Source organism: Pristiophorus japonicus, chromosome 3 (genome assembly GCF_044704955.1).
Source record: "Pristiophorus japonicus isolate sPriJap1 chromosome 3, sPriJap1.hap1, whole genome shotgun sequence".
NCBI classification, from domain to species: domain Eukaryota; kingdom Metazoa; phylum Chordata; class Chondrichthyes; family Pristiophoridae; genus Pristiophorus; species Pristiophorus japonicus.
The window spans coordinates 41,138,161-41,163,136 of NC_091979.1; the positions used below are offsets into that span (position 1 = coordinate 41,138,161).

General features: G+C 41.9%; 1 protein-coding gene across 6 annotated transcripts in view; it reads right to left on the reverse strand.

Moving 5' to 3' along the window:
* The window catches only part of clasp1a (cytoplasmic linker associated protein 1a), a 426,315-nt gene that overhangs the window by 148,798 nt on the left and 252,541 nt on the right, over positions 1 to 24,976 (reverse strand). For all 6 annotated transcript variants that reach the window (XM_070875296.1, XM_070875295.1, XM_070875293.1 and 3 more), the window contains exons 20-21: positions 16,719 to 16,826; positions 11,718 to 11,885 (exon numbers count right to left, since the gene is read on the reverse strand). In XM_070875296.1, the coding sequence (XP_070731397.1) occupies positions 11,718 to 11,885; positions 16,719 to 16,826 (276 nt within the window). The remainder of the gene's footprint in view (positions 1 to 11,717; positions 11,886 to 16,718; positions 16,827 to 24,976) is intronic.

Consider the following 24,976-nt stretch of genomic DNA (forward strand, 5'->3'; position numbering starts at 1 on the left):
GGTGTCATACTTGGTTCTTTGCTGCGTCGATGTCAATGGCAGCTACGCTCACATTTCCTCTGTCATACTGCTCTTGCATCCATGTCTGGATCAAAGCTGTGACGAGGTCTGAATCCAAGTAGCTCTGGTGGAACCTGAACTGCACATTGGTAACCTGGTTATTGATGAGCAGACATTGCTTCATGGCACTTTTGATGATTCCTTCCAGAACTTCACTGATGATTGGGAGCAGGCCGACAGAGCAGTAATTGAAAAGTTAGATTTGTCCTGCTTTCTTTGGATAGGACATGTTTGGGTAATCGTTCACATTGTCGAGTAAATATCAGTGTCATAGCTGTAGTGGAACATCTGGGCTAGCTCTGATTTACAGACCTTCAACAATACTGCCAGAATGTTGTCAGAGCCCATAGCTTTTTCTGTGTTCAGTGCACCCAGCCACTTAATGTCACGTACTGAGCGAACAGAATTGGCTGGACTCTGGTATCGATTTGATGGAGTGGGTTTCAGGAAGTACAATCATCTATTTGGCACTTTTGGTCGAAGACACGTGCACATACTTCAGCTCCATCTCCTCCACTCACAAGTTGGGCTCCACTATTGATTGAGGATGAAGATGCTCATGGAGTCTTCGCCTCCAGTTAGCTGCCTGGTTTCCCATTACCATTCTCAACCAGATATGGTAGGGCTTTACACTGATCCGTTGGTTGCAGGATCGCTTAGCTCTGTCTATAGCCTGCTGCTTTTGGTATTTATCAAATCGGTATTTAGCCCTTTGCGACAGCTTCACTATTGTTTGCACAATGAAATCCCTCATCTAGAGTATATTCTCTACCCTTGCTTCCCTCATAGCATCTTCCAAATAATGTTCAACATGTTGGAGCACTGATTCGTCAGTTGAGGGGGTACAGTAAATGATCAGCGTGATGTTTCCTTGGCCTCAATAGTAAGAACTACCAGGGTTACTCCCACTCAACTGTGCCCTTACCTCTCAAGTCTATCCTGCCGCTGTGACAGGACATACCCCGGGATGGTGAAGGAGGAGTCTGAGAATAGTGACTGAGTATAACTATGTTAGATTGCTGCTTAATGCATCTGTGAGACAATGATTGCTTACAATTGGGCTGCTTGCTTGGTTACTTCAGAGGGCAGTAAAAATATACCATCTTATGTGGGACTGGAATTACATGTAGGCCAGACTAGGTAGGCATGGCAGACTCCCTTCCTTGAAGGGCATAACTGAACCAAATGGGTTTTTAATCACAACCTGGAAGCTTTCATAGTCCACAAATTACTAGATATTTACTGAATTTAATTTCACAACTTGCCATGGTGATATTTCAACTTCTGGGTTGCTCATTCAGTACCATAGCCACTAGGCTCATAAATATTTAAATGTCAATCAATTTCACATTTGCAATAAGAAAATGCATCAGATCTGATTCGTTGTTTTGCATTCATTTTAATACTTACATGCATAGAAGTTACAACACAGAAGAAATAGGCCAGTTGGCCCAACCAGCTCACATTGGTGTCTACCTTCCATGTGCCCAAATAGTTCTAAACACATTTACTCACTCTGTTCCTGTATCCCCTCAACCCCTTTTTTCCTTCATTCACCTAACAAATGTAATGTGTGATGTTGACACAATTTCTGCTGCAAGCACTTACCCAGGAGGTGAATTCCAGCGCCTCACAACTCTGAAGAAGTTTCTCCTGCCCTGCTTTACATCTTGTATGTATGGCTGCTAAATTCTTGAACCCTTAACTCCTGGAAACCATCTGTTTCTATCTACTCTGTCCCAGCCTTTCAGAATTTTAAACACTTGTATTATATCACCCCATAAGCTGCATTGTTAGAAATAAAAAACCTCTGAGCTAACTACATTTTTAAATGTGTTGTCCAGCAACATTAAAAAGGGCTCTGATAAACTGCTGATTTTTGCATCTAAATCGCTCCTCGAAATGTTGCTATTATGTTTGTGTTGCTTACAGCTAAGCATCTGACAAGCTTACATGAACCAGCATGCATACATAATAAATTTCAAACAAGATTATGACTGATGTCTTTGGAAAATATATTTACAGACTGGTCAACCGTGGCTCATCATTAACCCCAATGTTTGTGGATTTGAACAATTTTCTCTAATTACTAATCATTTCCATTGTAAATGTACTTAATATAAATCTAGATCTATAAACCAAATAACAAACATCAAATCCCCGCTGTTTGTTGTGCCGCAGTCTTTTCAGATGGGAGTTCATAATCCTTATAAAATTCCACAAGTAAAATAGTTATGTTTTTTTTAAATAACAAATTTGTCAAATTCTAATGCAGCAGTTTCTAATCTGAAAAAAACAGAACTGGTATTTACAATATGTACCTCCTAGGTTTGGTTACTGTACCAGTGAGCAGAACATGTACACATGCAAACATAATATCAATGTGATGTTACATTTAACAATGCACCTCAACTAACCAGGCTTAAGATATTTAGAACTGATTTTTAGAAATACTTTTTATGATTATACAAAGATAAGTACATATAAGGGATGATCCACCCACCTACATAACAATAGTTATCACACTTGAAAAATATATTTTTGGACGTGAAATGCTTTGAGTTGACCTGAGTCACATAGTAAGGCAATATATAAATGCAAGTTTTTTTTCTTTCAGTTCATCCTGTCACAGAAACCAACAGCCCCTCCATCAAAACAGCTAAATACCCCTTGAATGATAGAGTTTTTTCTTCCACTGCCCGATCCAGAAGATCGTTCCAAGTTCATAATCACGTTCTGCATAAATAAGTGCTTATTAATGTCATTCCTCAACTTGCCTTTTCTTACTTAATATCCATGTGTATTTTTTTTAAACCTAGCTTTGGTTAAACCTGGAGTCATGATTTAATTTCATCTGGATTTAATTTTTCTATTCTGATTTATATACCTTTGTAAGGTTTGTCTCATTCATAGAAACATAGAAAATAGGTGCAGGAGTAGGCCATTCGGCCCTTCGAGCCTGCACCACCATTCAATATGATCATGGCTGATCATTTTTGCAACTTTAGGACTCCATTCCTGCTTTCTCTCCATACCCCTTGATTCCTTTAGCCGAAAGGGCCATATCTAACTCCCTTTTGAATATATGTAACGAACTGGCCTCAACAACTTTCTGTGGTAGAGAATTCTCTGACTGAAGAAGTTTCTCCTCATCTCAGTCCTAAATGGCTTGTTTACCCCTTACCCTTAGACTGTGACCCCTGGTTCTGGACTTGCCAAACATCGGGAACATTCTTCTTGCATCTAACCTGCCCAATCCTGTCAGAATTTTATATGTTTCTATGAGATCCCCTCTCATCCTTCTAAACTTCAGTGAATAAAGGCCCAGTCGATCCAGTCTTTCTTCATATGTCAGTTCTGCCATCCTGGGAATCAGTCTGGTGAACCTTCGGTGCACTCCCTCAATAGCAAGAATGTCCTTCCTCAAAACTGTACACAATATTCAAGGTGTGGCCTCACCAAGGCCCTGTACAACTGCAGTAAGACCTCCCTGCTCTTATACTCAAATCCTCTTGCTATGAAGGCCAACATGCCATTTGCCTTCTTCACCGCCTACTGTACCTGCATGCCAACTTTCAATGACTGATGTACCATGACACCCAGGTCTCGTTGCAGCTCCCCTTTTCCTAATCTGTCACATTGAAACATAGAAACATAGAAAATAGGTGCAGGAGTAGGCCATTCGGCCCTTCTAGCCTGCACCGCCATTCAATGAGTTCATGGCTGAACATTCAACTTCAGTACCCCATTCCTGCTTTCTCGCCATACCCCTTGATCCCCCTAGCAGTAAGGACCTCATCTAACTCCTTTTTGAATATATTTAGTGAATTGGCCTCAACAACTTTCTGTGGTAGAGAATTCCACAGGTTCACCACTCTCTGGGTGAAGAAGTTCCTCCGCATCTCGGTCCTAAATGGCTTACCCCTTATCCTTAGACTGTGACCCCTGGTTCTGGACTTCCCCAACATTGGGAACATTCTTCCTGCATCTAACCTGTCTAACCCCGTCAGAATTTTATATGTTTCTATGAGGTCCCCTCTCATTCTTCTGAACTCCAGTGAATACAAGCCCAGTTGATCCAGTCTTTCTTGATAGGTCAGTCCCGCCATCCCGGGAATCAGTCTGGTGAACCTTCGCTGCACTCCCTCAATAGCAAGAATGTCCTTCCTCAGGTTAGGAGACCAAAACTGTACACAATACTCCAGGTGTGGCCTCACCAATGCCCTGTACAACTGTAGCAACACCTCCCTGCCCCTGTACTCAAATCCCCTTGCTATGAAGGCCAACATGCCATTTGCTTTCTTAACCGCCTGCTGCACCTGCATGCCAACCTTCAATGACTGATGTACCATGACACCCAGGTCTCTTTGCACCTCCCCTTTTCCTAATCTGTCACCATTCAGATAATAGTCTGTCTCTCTGTTTTTACCACCAAAGTGGATAACCTCACATTTATCCACATTATACTTCACCATTCAGATAATATTCTGCCTTCCTGTTTTTGACACTAAAGTGGATAACCTCACATTTATCTACAATATACTGCATCCACCATGCATTTGCCCACTCACCTAACCTGTCCAAGTCACCCTGCTGCCTCTTAGCATCCTCCTCACAGCTCACACTGCCACCCAGCTTAGTGTCATCTGCAAACTTGGAGATATTACATTCAATTCCTTCACCTAAATCATTAATGTATATTGTAAATAGCTGGGGTCCCAGCACTGAACCTTGCGGTATCCCACTAGTCACTGCCTGCCATTCTGAAAAGGACCCGTTTAATCCTACTCTGCTTCCTGTCTGCCAACCAGTTCTCTATCCACGTCAATACATTAACCCCAATACCATGTGCTTTAATTTTGCACACCAATCTCGTGTGGGACCTTGTCAAAAGCCTTTTGAAAGTCCAAATACACCACATCCACTGGTTCTCCCTTATCCACTCTACTAGTTACATCCTCAAAAAATTCTAGAAGATTTGTCAAGCATGATTTCCCTTTCATAAATCCACGCTGACTTGGACCGATCCTGTCACTGCTTTCCAAATGCGCTGCTATTACATCTTAATAATTGATTCCATCATTTTCCCCCAAACCGATGTCAGGCTAACTGGTCTATTAATTCCCTGTTTTCTCTCTCCCTCCTTTTTAAAAAAACATCGGGTTACATTAGCTACCCTCCAATCCATAGGAACTGATCCAGAGTCTATAGAATGTTGGAAAATGACTACCACCTTTCAAGGCTGAAGAATTTGAGCTTTTCTCGTCTATCCTCATAACTCAGTCCATTGACACGAAAGATCAGCATCATGGCACTACTCCACATGGCCTCCAGGACTGGTGCCTCAGTGACGAGCATGGAGTGCAGGCTGACCAAAACACGGTGAGTGCTCAGCCTGCTATCACTCCAAGATCTCTTTCGGCCTCTCCCCTAGCTAGTTCAACATCATTCAAGGACAATTAAGGATGGGCAATAAATGCTGGCCTTGCCAGCAATGCCCACATCCCAGAAAGGAATTTTTAAAAATTCACTGATTAAGCACAACTCCCATTTTTTGTCGTCAAATTAGCTTTCCTGTTTAAAATTTAGAGTTCCCAATGTTTTGAAAGCAGAATGTGCACTGATGAATGTAACACTAGCTGGCTAATATAGCTGGAAATAAAATATGTTCCACTCACCAACATTTTATACAAACTAGGAATTATAAGATTGTAAATATCAGTCCTGTTGTCTTGTGTTGAGAAGTTGCAGGAGCATTAAACAATGAAATACAAGAGTGTTTAATTCCGTGAACTTGGGATGAAGTTTGCTCTCTTCCAGCACTGTGTTTAACTTTGCTTCTTTACTTAATCCTGTAATTTCCAATTCATAACAAAATTGGACATTCCCAATATATTTGGATAAACCAGATTTAACAGTACCTTAAGGTAAAATATATACAATTACCCCATCCCCCCAAAATTATTTAAAAGTGCACAGACCCATGAGAAACACCAATATAAGGAAATGCTTTTGCTTTGACTGCCATGAAATGTAAGGTAGGCAAGGATGACGATAACTTCAACATATTTCATACTTTGTATGCTACCAACATTTTGATAGCGTTATTAATGCAAACTAAAATGGCTGCGTTCCACTCTCAGCCTCTGCCTGAATATAGTGCCAGTCAGGTCTGTATTAAATTTAGGACTTCCCAATCAGAACCCAGTCAGTAAAGTGGAATGACCTATATCAAAACTACACAGTCATTTTCCATACTGAAGGTTTAAATTGCCTTGGACTGGATTGAAAAAAGAGCAATTTTTACCCTTTCCAATATGTTACACTATATGATTTATCTAATGATCATTAGCATTAAACTTTAATGTGATCAGTAGAAGACAAGCAAATTAAAATTCTATTCCAACAGATAATGTACAAGTGATCCTGTTTTTCTTTGGATATAAAACATATTTGAAGAATTATACAAGCATAAGCTCAATTTTCATGTAAGGCAGTTCCATTTCTAGGCATTACAGCTTTGTAATGCATGAAGTATAATAATTATCTTTAAAATGAATTATTGGGTCTGATGTGCTGAAAAATAGCAGAAAATATTCACTCAGCTATGCAGCAATAAACTCCAATTGTGTTGGAATACTGTACAGAAGCAATGCTATTAGGATTTGCTTACCAGCAGAGGGAGCAGCATGCAAGAGGACATGAAAAGGGGCAGGACTAAAGAAAATAATAGAAAGAACAAAAGCCCCCAAATAAAAAAAAAGAGCAAAGACCATTGCCTCCTGGCACTAGCCTCAATAGGTCAAATGGCAAGGCAAGGCTAGCCATAGTGGCTCTTATGCCTGTAGGTACTCACCAAGTGGTGCAAAGCCCCTAACAGGGCTTGTATCTCGACTGCTCTCACGGCTCGTATCGCGGCTGCATCCCTGACTCATGCTTGGTCGAGGGATACGGCTGCTCCGTGCTAGCATGAGTTGAGAAGAGTGGTAAAAATTTGGTGAAGTTCATTACAGCAGAATTTTAAGTGAAAGATTCCATAATATTAGTACTGTGACTGTTCAACACCTATTGTTTTTAAATACAAACAAGACAGTAAGAGTTAGTGCTGGGCGACCACTTATTTAAACAGTACTTTAATGTGAGATACAATCGTTTTCCCCTCCCTTTACTGGAAGGTCCCAGGAATGGAATCATGCTCCCTGCTAATTCGCTGTATTTACAGTTTTCTTATTTTTTTAGTAATAAACCATTATATTATGCAAGCCAATTAAATTGTAAAATTGCAAAACTTCCAAGAAAAATGTGCGATTCAATTTCTAAAAGGTAACCAATGGAAATTTTTTCTCTATTCATTACTTCATGGTTGTGGGTGTCGCTGGCAAGGCTAGCATTTACTGCCCATCCCTAATTGCCCTCGAGAAGATGGTGGTGAGCTGCCTTCTAGAACCGCTGCAGTCTGTGTGATGAAGGTACTCTCAGTGCTGTTAGGGAGGGAATTCCAGAATTTTGACCCAATGACAATGAAGGATGGTGTGTGACTTGGCAGGAAATGTGGAGGTGGTGGTGTTCCCATGCGCCCGCTGCCCTTGTTCTTCCAGGTGACAGAGGTTCGCAGGTTTGGGAGGTGCTGCCGAAGAAGCATTGGTGAGTTGCTGCAATGTGTCTTGTAGATTGTACACACTGCAGCAACGGTATGTCGGTAGTGGAGGGAGTGAATGTTTAAGGTGGTGGATCGGGTGCCAATCAAGTGAACTGCTTTATCCTGGATGATGTCAAGCTTCTGGAGTGTTGTTGGAGCTGCACTTATCCAGGCAAGTGGCAAGAATTCCATCACACTCCTGACTTGTGTCTTTGTAGATGGTGGAAAGGCTTTTGGGGGGGGGGGGGGGTCAGGAGGTGAGACACTTGCTGCAGAATACCCAGCCTCTGACCTGCTCTTGTTGCCACAGTATTTATGTGGCTGGTCCAGTTAAGTTTCTAGCTAATGGGGACCCCCCAGGATGTTGGTGTTGGGGGATTCGGCGATGATGATGCCGTTGAATGTCAAGGGGTGGTGGTTAGACTCTCGTCGGAGATGTTCATTGCCTGGCACTTGTGTGACGCGCATGTTATTTGCCACTTATCAGCCCAAGCCTGAATGTCGCCCAGCTCTTTCTGCATGTGGCCATGGACTGAGGAGCTGCAAATGGTACTGAACACGATGCAGTCATCAGCGACCAACCGCACTTCTGACTTTATGATGGACGAAGGTCATTGATGAAGCAGCTGAAAATGGTTGGGCCTAGGGCACTGCCCTGAGGAACTCCAGCAGTGATGTCCTGGGGCTGAGATGATTGACCTGATTTGATTGAAATGAAGCAACACCATGGAGTGGCAGAATACAGTCTCCAAAAAAGTTCCCAATCAAAGCTGCTCAGCATAGAGAGGCACTAAACAGATCAGTTGTCTTCATGCGCCGGCAGGGGCGGGGGGCGGGGGACGGGGGGGGGGGGGGGGGGGGGAGAAAGAGGGGAAAATCAAGCATCGCCTCATCTGGGGATTGGGGGTGTTCAGTGCTTCTGCCACCTGGTGGATGACCAAACAAACAGCAGGTGGTCTGACAATAAAGCAACTTGCATCCTTAGCAGCAAGGTTTGCGGCCCTGAAGAGATTGGAGGGAGGATTATGGAGTAAATGTTTTCAGTGGATGGTAAATCCCTTTGTTGACTTTTAAAAAGTGACCAATAAGATGAGAAATTAAAAAGGGTCACTGGCTATTCCCCTTACAAAAAAAAATGACCCAACATACCACCAGCTCTGAAAAGAGATAGAAAAACTTCACAAAATGAAATGGCTCTGCCAAGAGTGATCTTGTCAATATTAATTTGGATATAGTCCGCTTATTTTACATCGTGAACGATATTGAGAAAAACAAACCAGAAGGTCCAAGGTTTGAACCCCATGCTCTGCTAGGTGAACCAACATCAATTGGGCAATAGTAGTGCTGCTACAATCAGCCTTAGTAGCCATGGACTATGAAGCGAGAAACAAAGAAATAGCCAGGGCTCCTGTTCTTAATAGCTATCTCACGGGTATTGCTGGGAAGTGGGCACGAATGAATGTGTGTGGTTGCCCATGATAGTCCACAGTGAAATACCCCAACTACATGACCAGTTTAGGCCTTCTGTGAAGTTAGCTACTTTGGCAAGGTACAGGAGGATTGCTAGAACCAATGGAAGACTCCTCCAGTGTAAATCAGCATGTTCTTTATGCAAGGGGAAAAAGGGGTAACTGGGTTAAAAATAAGAAATCTTTAACTAAAATACCTCAAACTTGCACCCAGCAATAACTATAACAAGCCTTTTAATTTTGCCTTAAAATCATTTTTTCCATCAGTAAATTTCGATATAAAGCCAAGTATTTAAAAAGCTTAAATTTTTTTATTTTCAGTGCAATTCAGGATGACAAATTGTTTCCCATTTCCAAGCACACTAATGTGCAAGTCAAAGGAGATTATGTAAGTCAGCGAACTTTGAGAGAACTATTTCATAGTGCTTTTTTTAATGTCACTCTACAGAACAACAACCCACAATTCATTCATAACTGGAGATGGAGGCAACCTGTCAATATTGACGCCTAATGACAACAGATTTACGATAATGACATTCTTTGAATTGATGAGGAGGAAAAAGATGGGAAGGAAGAGGTTTTACTTGAAGGTTAAATCAATAAAAAGCATCAGTTACAGTACTTACTAAAAAGAAAGAAAAAGTCCTATTGTAATCTTGCATCACTTTATAGACATTTTAATGAGATATCGGCATTGTCATTTTTTCCATCTAGTGCGAAAAATTAACTAAAAATATTGGACTCAACATATCTATATATCTAGACATTAAATCAAGTGGAAGCAATACTCCATGATCAGCACAGGAAAGAGTAAGGAAAAAAGCACAAAGACAAGCACCATGTCATTTGTTGGTACTTAAGCGTGCTTCAATTGTTGCTCTCCAGCAACTTCGGCAATGCTGAATTTACAGGATATATTTTTTGTTTTAAGTAAAATGTTGCACAATGTACAGATTAAGTACAACTAATTACATGCATACTAAAAAGTAGTAAGAGATTGAGCCAAATATGGCAAGCCAACTGCACAGAAGAGACCCTGCTCATATTGGCCAAAAGTAGAAATAAAGATCAATGCTTATTTTCTTTACAGAATTTTATTTGCAGAAACATATTAGATGTTTACACATTATATACACACACACACACACACACTAGTTGATTTGTGGTGCTACATATGGGGAGTCGAGATTAAGTATCGTCTTTCAGGTGAAACAGGGTTACAGGGTGGAGCATAATTGGACCAGGGTGCACAGATGTAATTCAGTCACCATTTTAAAAAATGATGCATTCTGTCGTTCCTTTTATATTTCCATTATAAATTCCCGTCAGCATTCACATTGGAAGCTGCCTATGTAAAATTGTCACGCTGTAACTACACCCCCCCTGCCTGTGATGGTGCTGCAACACCTTTAATGGGGGCAAGGGAAAGGAGAATGGTGAAGGAGTGATTAATATCTCCAAGTGTAATATCTCCAAGTTTGCAGATGACATTGAGTGTAATATCTCTAAGTTTGCAGATGACACTAAACTGGGTGTTGGTGTGAGCTGTGACGAGGACGCTAAAAGGCAGCAGGGTGACTTGGATAGGTTAGGCGAGTGGGCAAATGCATGGCAGATGCAGTATAACATGGATAAATGTGAGGTTATCCACTTTGGGGGTAAAAGCACGAAGGCAGAATATATGAATGGCGGCAGATTAGGAAAGGGGTTGGTGCAACGAGACCTGGGTGTCATGGTTCATCAGTCATTGAAAGTTGGCATGCAGGTACAACAGGCAGTGAAGGCAGCAAATGGTATGTTGGCCTTCATAGCTAAGGGATTTTGAGCATAGGAACAGGGAGGTCTTACTGCAGTTGTACAGGGCCTTGGTGAGGCCTCACCTGGAATAGTGTGTTCAGTTTTGGTCTCCTAATCTGAGGAAGGATGTTTTTGCTATTGAGGGAGTGCAGCGAAGGTTCACCAGACTGATTCCTGGGATGGCGGGACTGACACATGGAGAGATTGGATCAACTGGGCCTTTATACAGTGGAGTTTAGAAGGATGAGAGGGGATCTCATAGAAACTTAATTGACGGGACTGAACAGGTTAGATGTGGGAAGAATGTTCCCGATGGGGAAGTCCAGAACCAGGGGACACAGTCTTCGGATAAGGGGTAGGCCATTTAGGACTGAGATGAGGAAAAACTTCTTCACTCAGTGGTTAACCTGTGGAATTTCCTACCGCAGAGAGTTTGATGCCAGTTCATTGGATATATTCAAGAGGGAGTTAGATATGGCCCTTACGGCTAAAGGGATCAAGGGGTATGGAGAGAAAGCAGGAAAGGGATACTGAGGGAATGATCAGCCATGATCTTATTGAATGGTGGTGCAGGCTCGAAGGGCCGAATGGCCTACTCCTGCACCTATTTTATGTGTTTCTATATTACAGCGACCATATTTATTCCTGTGCTGAAATTAGAACCTCTTCCAAACATGGTTAATCAACAGGTTTACTTTAGGAGGCACATTTTAAAGAAAAAGACATTTGTGGTTTGGATAATTAAGTCTTACCTAACCCCAGTCTGTTGGGGCTGGCTTCCCTACTGCACCCCTGACTGCGGGGGATTTTGCTGCGTTTCTCGGATGCTTGAGGTGCTACAGAAACTCTCTGCGGTCCACTGCTCATGCCGGAGTACGTGCCACTGAGGAGTTTGCCAGGTGAACTGGATCTGCTTCCAGCTGAGAGAATAAGCAATAAAAAGCTAGTTAAAATGAAACATCTGCAATGGGAAAGTTAAGTCGCAGCACCAAGGGAAGTTGGAGGATATTATTGAGACAAAAAATTAATAGCTGCTAAAATCAAAGAATTCATTACTTTATAGTAAATGAAACTCACGTTTAAAAAATATTTAACTAGCAAAATTTGCATGTTACCCACTGTTGGATGCTGCAAACCTGTAAAACACTGCATTGTGCTGATAACTTTTATAATAAGATTCAAATATCTGTAGATTCACTGTGGTCAGGATAATGATTCAATTTGTATGTACAATAAGCTTATAGAAGTAAAAATGACCAAGAATTCATAATTAATGTTCAATTTCTGAGTTTAATGCCTTTTGTGCTTAACCAGCCACTACACATGTTCAAAATGCCAACAGGAAAGTACTGATGGTCCCAAATCTCATGGAGAAATGAACCAGAGATATAGTTGTTTTAAGAAACGAAGTGGTTTACAGGAAAAAATGAAATTCAATGTTTTTACAAAGAAATACTGTCCATGTTAACATGACCTGATTACAATGACAAATGGAAGCATTCATTTGACAACAGGTTAATTTACTCTTGTAGATGAAGAGGAACCTTACCGCCTGCAGGATTAGCCGATCTGGATCCTTAGCATGGAAGCAGGTAAAAGGGATAGGTACAAGAAGTTCAATGGAAAGATTAAACAAATGGAAATACTACTACAATTGTCATGACCATTTTGAGCGAAGTTGTTCAAACATCACACAGATCAGAGCTTACATTTTAATTTTGTTTCAGTGTCAGCAAAAGTATTAAGTGTTTTCATCAACTATGACTGTACAAACACTGACATAAAAATAAGAGGCAAGATTGCACTACTTGTTAGTCAATCAAAAAATCAATTACCATATTATATCACACATTGGAATTCACATTTAATCTACTTAATTTATTCATAAATATATATAGTTGTAACGTCACCTCGCTGATTCTATTTTACCATGACAGGTTCAAATATTACATTTTTTGCATGTGTTTTGAAATTAGCTCTTTGAATATTAATGTATGAACGCTCAATGCATTCTATGTAATTCCTTTGTCCATTGTTTTAACAAAGGCGTTAACCTGTTTTGCTCAACACTTTTTTTTAAAAGTAGCTGAGAAAGGAATTCCATATGAAGGCATGATGCATTCTTACACTAATATTAGAAGAACCTAAAGGCATTAGCATAGCTATCCTGGGGTATAAAAATAAATCTGTTGAAGGCAGTAACAACATACAGGGTTTAATTATAATGGTCGGCCATTCTCCCATTCCTGTCTGCTTCTCTAAAATTGTAGTCGTGTTAAAAATCATTACTAGAAATATATTTGGAAAGTGAAAAATGTTTTTCTTAAAAGGTACCAGAAAACAAAATATTGTGGGCAGATGGGTGGTTCATCAAATTGGAAGACTTTACTAGGGAGCTAGGAGCTAAATTAAATTAAAAAGTAGGACCTCAAAAGTAGTAATCTCAGGATTGCTACCAGTGCCACGTGCTAGTCAGAGTGGGAATCGCAGGATAGTTCAGATGAATATGTGGCTTGAGCAGTGGTGCAGCAGGGAGGGATTCAAATTCCTGGGGCATTGGAACCGGTTCTGGGGGAGGTGGGACCAGTACAAACCGGACGGTCTACACCTGGGCAGGACTGGAACCAATGTCTGAGGGGGAATGTTTGCTAGTGTTGTTGGGGAAGAGTTAAACTAATATGGCAGGGGATGGGAATCTATGCAGAGAGACAGAGGGAAGTAGAATGGGGACAGAAGCAAAAGATAGAAAGAAGAAAAGTAAAAGTGGAGGGCAGAGAAACTCAAGGCAAAAAGTAAAAGGGCTACATTGCAGCAAAACTCTAAAGGGGCAAAGCATGTTAGAAAGACAAGCCTGAAGGCTCTGTGCCTCAATGCGAGGAGTATTCGGAATAAGGTGGACAAATTACCTGTGCAGATAGCAGTTAACGGATATGATGTAACTGGCATCCCAGAGACATGGCTCCAGGGTGACCAAGGCTGGGAACTCAACATCCAGGGGCATTCAACATTTAGGAAGGATAGACAGAAAGGAAAAGGAGGCTGGGTGGCGTTGCTGGTTAAGGATAAATAAATGCAATAGTAAAAAAGGACATTAGCTTGGATGATGTGGAATCTGTATGGGTGGAGCTGCGGAATACCAAGGGGCAGAAAACGCTAGTGGGAGTTGTGTACAGACCACCAAACAGTAGTGGTAAGGTTGGGGACAGCATCAAAGAAGAAATTAGGGAGGCATGCAATAAAGGTACAGCAGTTATCATGGGTGACTTTAATCTACATATTGATTGGGCTAAGCAAACTGGTAGCAATGCGGTGGAGGAGGATTTCCTGGAGCGTATTAGGTATGGTTTAAGGGTTTAATTAAGAGGGGGAAAATAGAGTACAAGAGGAAGCTTGCCAGGAACATAAAAACTGACTGCAAAAGCTTCTATAGATATGTGAAGAGAAAAAGATTAGTGAAGTCAAACATAGGTCCCTTGCAGTCAGATTCAGGTGAATTTATAATGGGGAACAAAGAAATGGCAGACCAATTGAACAAATACTTTGGTTCTGTCTTCACGAAGGAAGACACAAATAACCTTCCGGAAGTACTGGGGGACAGAGGGTCTAGTGAGAAGGAGGAACTGAAGGATAGCCTTACTAGGCAGGAAATTGTGTTAGGGAAATTGATGGGATTGAAGGCTGATAAATCCCCGGGGCCTGATTGTCTGCATCCCAGAGTACTTAAGGAAGTGGCCCTAGAAATAGTGGATGCATTGGTGATCATTTTCCAACAGTCTAGCAACTCGATCAGTTCCTATGGACTGGAGGGTAGCTAATGTAACACCACTTTTTAAAAAAAGGGAGGGAGAAAGTGGGTAATTATAGACCGGTTAGCCTGACATCAGTAGTGGGGAAAATGTTGGAATCAATTATTAAGGATGAAATAGCAGCGCATTTGGAAAGCAGTGACAGGATCAGTCCAAGTCAGCATGGATTTATGAAGGGGAAATCATGCCTGACAAATCTTCTGGAATTTTTTGAGGATGTGAGTAATAGAGTGGACAAGGGAAAACCAGTGGATGTGGTGTATTTGGACATTCAAAAGGCTTTTGACAAGTCCCACACAAGAGATTGGTGCGCAAAATCAAAGCACATGGTATTGGGGGTAATATACTGATGTGGATAGAGAACTGGTTGGCAGACAGGAAGCAGAGAGTCGGGATAAACAGGTCCTTTTCAGAATGGCAGGCAGTACTAGTGGAGTGCCGCAGGGCTCAGTGCTGGGACCCCTGCTGTTTACAATATACATCAATGATTTGGATGAAGGAATTGAGTGTAATATCTCCAAGTTTGCAGATGACACTAAACTGGGTAGCGGTGTGAGCTGTGAGGGGGACGCTAAGAGGCTGCAGGGTGACTTAGACAGGTTGGGCGAGTGGGCAAATGCATGGCAGATGCAATATAGTGTGGATAAATGCGAGGTTATCCACTTTGGGGGAAAAAACGCAAAGACAGAATATATGAATGGTGGCAGATTAGGAAAAGGGGAGGTGCAACGAGACCTGGGTGTCATGGTTCATCAGTCATTGAAAGTTGGCATTCAGGTACAGCAGGCGGTAAAGAAGGCAAGTGGTATGTTGGCCTTCATAGCTAGGGGATTTGAGTATAGGATCAGGGAGGCCTTACTGCAGTTGTACAGGGCCTTGGTGAGGCCTCACCTGGAATATTGTGTTCAGTTTTGTTCTCCTAATCTGAGGAAGGTCGTTCTTGCTATTGAGGGAGTGCAGCGAAGGTTCACCAGACTGATTCCCGGGATGGCTGAACTGACATGTGAGGAGAGACTGGATCAACTGGGCCTTTATAGATTGGAGTTTAGAAGAATGAGACGGGATCTCATAGAAACATACAAGATTCTGACGAGACGGGACAGGTTAGATGCGGGTAAGTCCAGATGTTGGGGAAGTCCAGAACCAGGGGACACAGTCTTAGGATAATTGGTAGGCCATTTAGGACTGAGATGAGAAGAAACTTCTTCACTCAGAGTTGTTAACCTACCGCAGAGAGTTGTTGATGCCAGTTCATTGGATATATTCAAGAGGGAGTTAGATATGGCCCTTACGGCTAAGGAGATCAAGGGGTATGGAGAGAAAGCAGAAAAGGGGTAGTGAGGTGAATGATCATGATCTTATCGAATGGTGGTGCAGGCTCGAAGAGTCGAATGACCCACTCCTGCACCTATTTTCTATGTGATGGTACATATTGGAAACAAAGTTGGAGAATGCAGATTCAATCACAACTCTACTAAACTGTTAATCTGTGCACGTTGTAAAGGGAGGAGGCAAACAGAGATAAACAGTTTCTCAAACAAATAAAATCAACAAGGAAGCCTTCATTGGGCCACTGCTGATTGACTCCAAGGCTACCAATAAGGAAAGTACCAATATTGTTCTGGAAAGCAGATTTCACACCTGCCCTCTAGGTGGCAGAATTACACAGCTCAACACAATTAATTCTCAGTGTGCAGTTAATTACGTCATAAAAAGCATGTTGCACCCTTTTGTGAAATTCATTTCCACTACACTGGAGGATAAAAAAAATGCAGATGCTATCACGTAAACAAAAAATCACCAAATAACACGGAGAGAGTGGAAGAGTTAAACTTTAAATTCAATTGCAATAGACAAGAATAAAAGTTGATTTAAAGATCCTGGTGTTAAGATATCATTACAACAATTTGCAAAATGTGCTTGGAAATATTAATTTGTTTCACTTACGTTGCGACTGAGACACTACTTTAGCTCGGCTACGGCCTCTGGTATCAGAGGGTGTGCTGGCTACACTGGTGGCACTCCCAGCACTCTGACGTCTAGAGCGCACCCGACCTGTACACATACATAAATATACTCAGTAAGAGAACATGAAGTTTTAAAAAGTCACAGCAGCTAACAGCCATCAGCTAGCTTTCTTTATCATTTATATACCCCTTACACATCAGGAGAACACAACATAAATTATATTTTAAGCAATGCTAGATCTTTAAAAAAAGATTTGAATTGGTAAGAGACTCACTGATAAGGTAAGTGTACTGACACAGATCATCAATGCAGTTAAATACAAGGAGTTAACAAAAGATGATCAGTGTACATTGGCATTTTGTCCAGATACAAGTATCCAAAGTGTGCAGTTATGCATTGTACTTGAAGTGAATATATTTGCACAGTTGCTGTAAATGATTAAAATCATAATAGCAGATAGCTTTTGAAAGCGGTTATGCCCCTAATGTAAATTAAAGCAACTGTTTACTGTAATATGCACTGCTTATTCAAATCAGCTGCTATATTTCACATTTTATTCTATAACCTGTAAACATCGGTGCAGGAAATAACAGAATTAGAAATTGTCTATTTTCTAAACATGCGCTATACTGTGAACAGATGGTAGAAGATTTCTAATGTGCTCAATCAACAGAAAATGGACTATTTAAAAAAAGACACAAGCAGCAAAGATACACCTGTAGAAATGAATAAATGACTTCAACCCAACACAAATTGTAGTTGGGATTGAATAAAGTCAGTACAAATTTAATTAACACATATTAGCTTTTAAATATAATGAATTAGCTCCATTGATCAACAGGACACTTGTAAATCCAGTATCATGGGCAAATTTCATTCTACTTCACTCCAAGTTACTTGAGTTAAAAACACAAACAACAGGAATTTACACTATGGACAACAAGGATTGACCACACACGTATAGACAGGTATTTTGTGCAAAGGTAAAACACACATGTAACACACTGCGAAGGTCAAAGTAAAGTGATTGTGATAATTTTACATCATTCAGATTTGAGTTGGTCTCATTTGTTACAGCAAGTTTTCTTAAATTATAAAAGAGCAATTATATCTTAGTCAGCCATGAAAGAAGATTTGAATTTCCACAAATTATTTGGATTTGATAATTCAGAAGTAATTTCGCTTAACAATTATATTGCCTCACAATATTGCTGGCCTTGCGAAAAGGATGAGCTGGACAAGTTCATCAATACCATCCTAGTCACTAGATGGTACAATTGTATACCCTTTCTTTCCCAACTGTTAATTCTTGCGATCTCTGTGGTAAAAACTTAAGCTTTTTCGATGTTAAACTAATTGTAGCGCTGTCTGTAGGGGATCTTCAGCATAGAGCAGCAGTGATGTCATCAAGCTGTCTAAACAGCCAATCGCATCAAAGAATTCTCAGATAACAAACAAGGAAATACAAAGCACTGATTCAATTCACTTTGTAATTTATCTGAATACAGAAAGCGAAATAAAGATTGGGGCATACACATGGGGGTTAAGGTAGAAGCTGAAATATGAAACAAACAAAAAAAAATTAAAAATCTCGTAATTTTCTATCATAATGGAGAAATTTGACATTCCAGATTTAAAATGTGTTTTTCAGGGCCAGAACGGTTTTTCAGCAGTCTATACACCGTTAAAACCCCAGTTACATCTCTTTCAACGAAGTTGAAATTACAGTGGAAAAGCTTAAGTTTTTGTCAGTTCAACATGATTTCACTGATTGGGGAGTTTCACAACAGGTAATGACCGACTCCAACTTCAAGATTTCCACGTTTAGATGCGCATACGCTAAATCCTGGAGTTTCAGAGGTGTAATGATGGCGAATGCTGACCGTTCACTGTCATTACCACGGCGGGCCAATAAGGAAAAAACGTGCCTAATTTAAGGAAAAACCCTGGAAAATTCCTCTCCGACACCACAAGTAAATTCAAGTAGGCTTCAGGAGACCATGGCAACTCAGTTTATCACTCGGCAAACCCAAGTAATCCAATGCCTGCCTCGGTCAGGAATACGTCGATTCCCTTTTTAAACAACAAAGGAATATCCATACTTATCATGTTCACTAGTAACCTGTTTCAGCTAGCAACAATCTTGATACAATAAATAACTCCTGATATTTAATCTGCATCTTTCTCCATGTATTTATTAGACATGGCTTCGTGTCCTATCACAACCCATTTCAAATTTTTAAAAAATTGAAAACATCAATTCTATGTCCCTGACTTTATGCTTTCCTAAAGTGAACATTAGAGCCGTAATTAAGAGATTCAGTTTCAGGTATTCTCCTTGTTGCACTCCTCTACCACTTCAATATCCGTCACAAAGTGCAAGGACCAAAACATGGCAACATTCCAAATTCTATATTTAAAATATTAAGTAGTGTATACAGTGTATATAATAGTGATGTGTGAAATTAGTTTGCCCAATATCTGATCTAACTAAAATCTTAAAAAAAAAAATCTTTCAAACTTGCCATTAGATTAGCAACAGTTCAGCAACTAGAGTGAATTTAAGAAATATCTGACAAACCAATATTCTCATCTACGATAACTGACAAAACTTTCATCACACTTTAACATATCTGGTTTGGAGAAAACTGTGTCCATTGCCTAGAGGTACCTTGTACTTTTTAATCTTAACAGGATTTATGGATTGTAAAGATAACTTTTAAAATTCCTGTGTCATGGGATTATAACTCATCTCTCTCTGTAGAGGTTCCTGACCATAGTTTTGAGTAAACAAATTAAACATTTCACTCAGAAGGCTGGCTGAGCCCTAGGCAGAACTTAATTTATTAATAGTTATACAGCTATAATATACATTTGTAGTTCCAATACTCGAAATACAAAAATCATGTTGCAAATCTCCACTTTCAGCTACTGTGCAGAAATAAAACCCACGCAGAAGATAACCACTATGGTGAAATTGCAAAATACAAAATATGGCAGAATTAGTGGTGCGTATGTAATATTAAACTGAAGTGTTGAGAATGGATTTTTGTGTAGTAGCCAATAATGAACATTGACAGGTATTTTAAGTGTGTTTATATATTGCACAAATAAGACAGGAGGAGGTTACAGAAATAGTGAGGAGTGAGGCCATGGCAGGATTTGAACACAAGGATGTTAAAAATTGAGGCGTTGCTGGATGGGGAGCCAATGTAAATCAGCGAGCATTGGGATGATGTGTTAAAAATTGAGGTGTTGCTGGATGGGGAGCCAATGTAAATCAGCGAGCATAGGGGTGATGTGTGAATGGGACTTGGTACGAGTTAGGATACGAGCTAATATGGATTTAATTTTCTTTGTGTTACTGTCCAAAGTATCAAAAGTGATCAGGTACTCCAAATAGACTGTTCTTGCATTAAAATCATAAACATAAAAATATGCAATGTTGAATAAATATACAAGTTTCTGATTTTAATATGATCCCACATTAACAGCAAAACACTGTTCTGTCACTGACTGAGACAAGAAGCAAAGGAGGCATGTCTGTGATTATACATTCATATAGAATTTTGAAGTGATTTTCAGGAGGCAATAAGAAAATGGCAATTTCATATTTTAATAAAACAAGTGTTTTTGAATACATTAGAATTCTATGTGACCTGGTTTTATGGTCAGCTGAGACCGACAAAATGAAAGTCTAATTTCTCTGACGCCGATAATGATCATAAATTAAATTAGTTTGGTCAGTCATGAGGGTTCCTAGAGGGCACCAGTTCACAGTACAACTCTGATCTAACTGACAGTCTTTCACAAATGAATCACAAGGATGACAGTTCTGGAAAATGGAAATGACACATTGCCAACATTCTAGTCTTGAGGTTACATTAAGGCATATATAAGTGTACAGGAAGATTTATCCTGCAGCTAAGCTCACCTAGGAATGCTTAGTACAAGACCTATTATACTCCCAAGCATCAACTTTCCAACTATTAATATTGCACCAATGGCACAGTAGGACAGAAATTGGTGCCACCATCCATTTTCAGCATTATTCCCAGAACCATGTAGCCCCAAGGTACGTACATAGAAAAATCTAAGATGGTGTTCTAGAAATTTCTCACATCATCTTTTCACATTTTAGCCATGGAAAACTTGTTTCAAGTAACACCAAAAGATCACTATAGATACTCTTAATCAACTTCTCTGCTGGCAATCAGAATTTGGCATTATGGAAGGGAAGCAAGTGAGAAAGAGTCTACTTTCCACAGATAAACATGCTTCTCTTGTTCTCTTGACTTTTTTAATTATTATTAATCACCTGGTTAGCAAAAGGATTGTTTTCTTTAGATTCAGCTCCCATGTTGTTTTATTACATTCTAATTCCTTATATTTGTTCCTTGCTTTTCTTCTCCCTGGTTCCTAACACTTGTTTCCTGCTTTTTTGTCCCAACTCTTTGGTTTTCACCTAACCTGAAAAGCTTTTCTCTCACTGTGTCTGCAAACTATCTCCTGTGATAACAAGAAACTGGAAAAGAAAGAAACACTGAAGAGAAACGACCAAGAACATTAATGAAACAAAAAAAAGAATTTTTTTAAGTTGTAACTAGGACAGTAAATGGAAAATGAAGCATCATTTAAGACTGAAAAGCACAAAAACAAACAGGCAGTTAAGAGAAACAGCCACAGCCCGGAGACGGCTAAAAAGAGATAACTAGCAAAAACACCTGGACTTGCAAATCACTCTATTCTTGAAGTCTATCACCAAAATGGTTAATGGGTCCAAACACCTATTAACAATGGAAAGAAGGCTGGTGAAAAATTATTGCTGGCCAAATATGTGAAAGGGCAAGAAAAAAAAATCATCAAGCCCATCCGATCCAGTCAATGGAGAAACCTCTCCTACCATTCACCCAACTTCCAACCACACTATCACCTGGGAGAGGCAAAAAACAGATAATGCACATACGTGATGAAAGTCTAATATCTTCTTGCTGTCAAGGGGAGAGCCTTTCAGCTGAGCTCTTAATTATCAGCGGCCTAGGCTTGCAATTCCTGTGTTGGAACAGCCAGCCAGTCAGAATAAGTTATCCTGAAATTTTCAAGAGAAACTTCAAGCTCAATGAGTCTGGTTTAAAGTGAACCTTTTCTGCTAACTCATTACATGACGGCATTAATTATTGAAATGAAGGATTTTGATGAACTTTCATTACTAAAAACAAACTTCAAAAATCAAAGTCTGTCTCTGGTCTGGTTTACAGTAGTTAGTAGTAAACTACCCCAAGTTCACACTACAGGTAATTGGTAATTCAGTCAGAACAGGAGAGCTCCAAGGGCTGAGTAGATAAATTCTCATACATTATTTGGTATTAAACCACATAGTACAGAAGGTCCCAGATTCCAATCTGGGGAAGGCAGGAGAAGATAGATCAGCCATGTGTCCCAATCTTAATTGCTATCAAGTGACCCCTGCAGTGCAAATATGCATAGACATTACAGAATGAAAAAAGGTTGTTCAGCTCAACCAGTCTGTGTTGGACAGGTGAAGAGAGGATCATTGTCAGCAGCGATGCCCTCTGACTCGGATCCCACACATGAACCATGGCCAATTGGGTAAGGTACCAGTGGTCTGCAGTCACTTGTGAAACTATGGGGCCAAGTTTCGGCCTGAGTTGCTCCTGTTTTTTTGGAGCAACTGGTGTAGAACGGAGTATCTTAGAAATTTGAATTCTCGGCATTTAGTTTGCTCCAGTTCTAGTCAGTTAGAACCGTTTCACTTTGGAACAGAATTCTTTTTCAAAAGGGGGCGTGTCCGGCCACTTACGCCTGTTTTCAAAGTTTAGGCAGTGAAAACTTACTCCAAACTAACTTAGAATGGAGTAAGTGAAGATTTTTGTACGTTCGAAAAAACCTTGTCTACACTTTAGAAAATCAGGCGTAGGTTACAAATCAGGCGTAGGGAATGGGGGGGGGGGGGTTTAAAGGGAAGTTTACAAACATTAAACACTTCAGTTTTACAAATAAAGAGCTGTCATCAATAATAAATGATAAATACATCAATAAATCAACCAATAAAATCAATCACAAAAAATTAATAAAAAAATAAAATGTTTTATAAATCAATAAATAAAACATTTTCTACTTACCGACTGCAGTACCGGGAGTACTCCAACAGCATGCTGGGACAGCCCCCCCAGTGTGTCTCTATCTCTCTGTCTGTGTGTGTGTTTCTGACAGCGAGGGGAGGGGGAGAAGGGGGCTGGGAGAGAAGAGGGGGAAAAGGAGAGAGAAGAGGGGGGGAGAAGGAGAGAGAAGAGGGGGGGAGAAGGAGAGAGAAGAGGGGGGGAGAAGGAGAGAGAAGAGGGGGGGGGAGAAGGAGAGAGAAGAGGGGGGGGAAGGAGAGAGAAGAGGGGGGGGAAGGAGAGAGAAGAGGGGGGGAAGGAGAGAGAAGAGGGGGGGAAGGAGAGAGAAGAGGGGGGGAAGGAGAGAGAAGAGGGGGGGAAGGAGAGAGAAGAGGGGGGGAAGGAGAGAGAAGAGGGGGGGAAGGAGAGAGAAGAGGGGGGGAAGGAGAGAGAAGAGGGGGGGAAGGAGAGAGAAGAGGGGGGGAAGGAGAGAGAAGAGGGGGGGAAGGAGAGAGAAGAGGGGGGGAAGGAGAGAGAAGAGGGGGGGAAGGAGAGAGAAGAGGGGGGGAAGGAGAGAGAAGAGGGGGGGAAGGAGAGAGAAGAGGGGGGGGAAGGAGAGAGAAGAGGGAGGGAAGGAGAGAGAAGAGGGAGGGAAGGAGAGAGAAGAGGGAGGGAAGGAGAGAGAAGAGGGAGGGAAGGAGAGAGAAGAGGGAGGGAAGGAGAGAGAAGAGGGAGGGAAGGAGAGAGAAGAGGGAGGGAAGGAGAGAGAAGAGGGAGGGAAGGAGAGAGAAGAGGGAGGGAAGGAGAGAGAAGAGGGGGGAAGGAGAGAGAAGAGGGGGGGAAGGAGAGAGAAGAGGGGGGGAAGGAGAGAGAAGAGGGGGGGAAGGAGAGAGAAGAGGGGGGGAAGGAGAGAGAAGAGGGGGGGAAGGAGAGAGAAGAGGGGGGGAAGGAGAGAGAAGAGGGGGGGGAAGGAGAGAGAAGAGGGGGGGGAAGGAGAGAGAAGAGGGGGGGAAGGAGAGAGAAGAGGGGGGGGAAGGAGAGAGAAGAGGGAGGGAAGGAGAGAGAAGAGGGAGGGAAGGAGAGAGAAGAGGGAGGGAAGGAGAGAGAAGAGGGAGGGAAGGAGAGAGAAGAGGGAGGGAAGGAGAGAGAAGAGGGAGGGAAGGAGAGAGAAGAGGGAGGGAAGGAGAGAGAAGAGGGAGGGAAGGAGAGAGAAGAGGGAGGGAAGGAGAGAGAAGAGGGAGGGAAGGAGAGAGAAGAGGGAGGGAAGGAGAGAGAAGAGGGAGGGAAGGAGAGAGAAGAGGGAGGGAAGGAGAGAGAAGAGGGAGGGAAGGAGAGAGAAGAGGGAGGGAAGGAGAGAGAAGAGGGAGGGAAGGAGAGAGAAGAGGGAGGGAAGGAGAGAGAAGAGGGAGGAAGGAGAGAGAAGAGGGAGGGAAGGAGAGAGAAGAGGGAGGGAAGGAGAGAGAAGAGGGAAAGAGAGAAGAGAGGAGGGAGGGAAGAAGAGAGGAGGGAGGGAGGGAGGGAGAGAGGAGGGAGGGAGGGAGGGAAGGAGAGAGGAGGGAGGGAGGTAAGGAGAGAGGAGGGAGGGAGGTAAGGAGAGAGGAGGGAGGGAGGTAAGGAGAGAGGAGGGAGGGAGGTAAGGAGAGAGGAGGGAGGGAGGGAAGGAGAGAGGGAGGGAGGGAGGGAAGGAGAGAGGAGGGAGGGAGGGAAGGAGAGGAGGGAGGGAGGGGAAGGAGAGAGGAGGGAGGGAGGGAAGGAGAGAGGAGGGCGGGAGGGAGGGAAGGAGAGAGGAGGGAGGGAGGGAGGGAAGGAGAGAGGAGGGAGGAGGGAGGAGAGAGGAGGGAGGGAAAGAGAGAGGAGGGAGGGAGGGAAGGAGAGAGGAGGGAGAGAGGGAAGGAGAGAGGAGGGAGGGAAGGAGAGAGGAGGGAGGGAGGGAAGGAGAGAGGAGGGAGGGAGGGAAGGAGAGAGGAGGGAGGGAGGGAAGGAAGGAAGGAGAGAGGAGAGGGAGGGAGAGAGGGAAGGAGGGAAGGAAGGAGAGAGGAGGGAGGGAAGGAGAGGGGAGGGAGGGAAGGAGAGAGGGGAGGGAGGGAGGGAAGGAGAGAGGAGGGAGGGAAGGAGAGA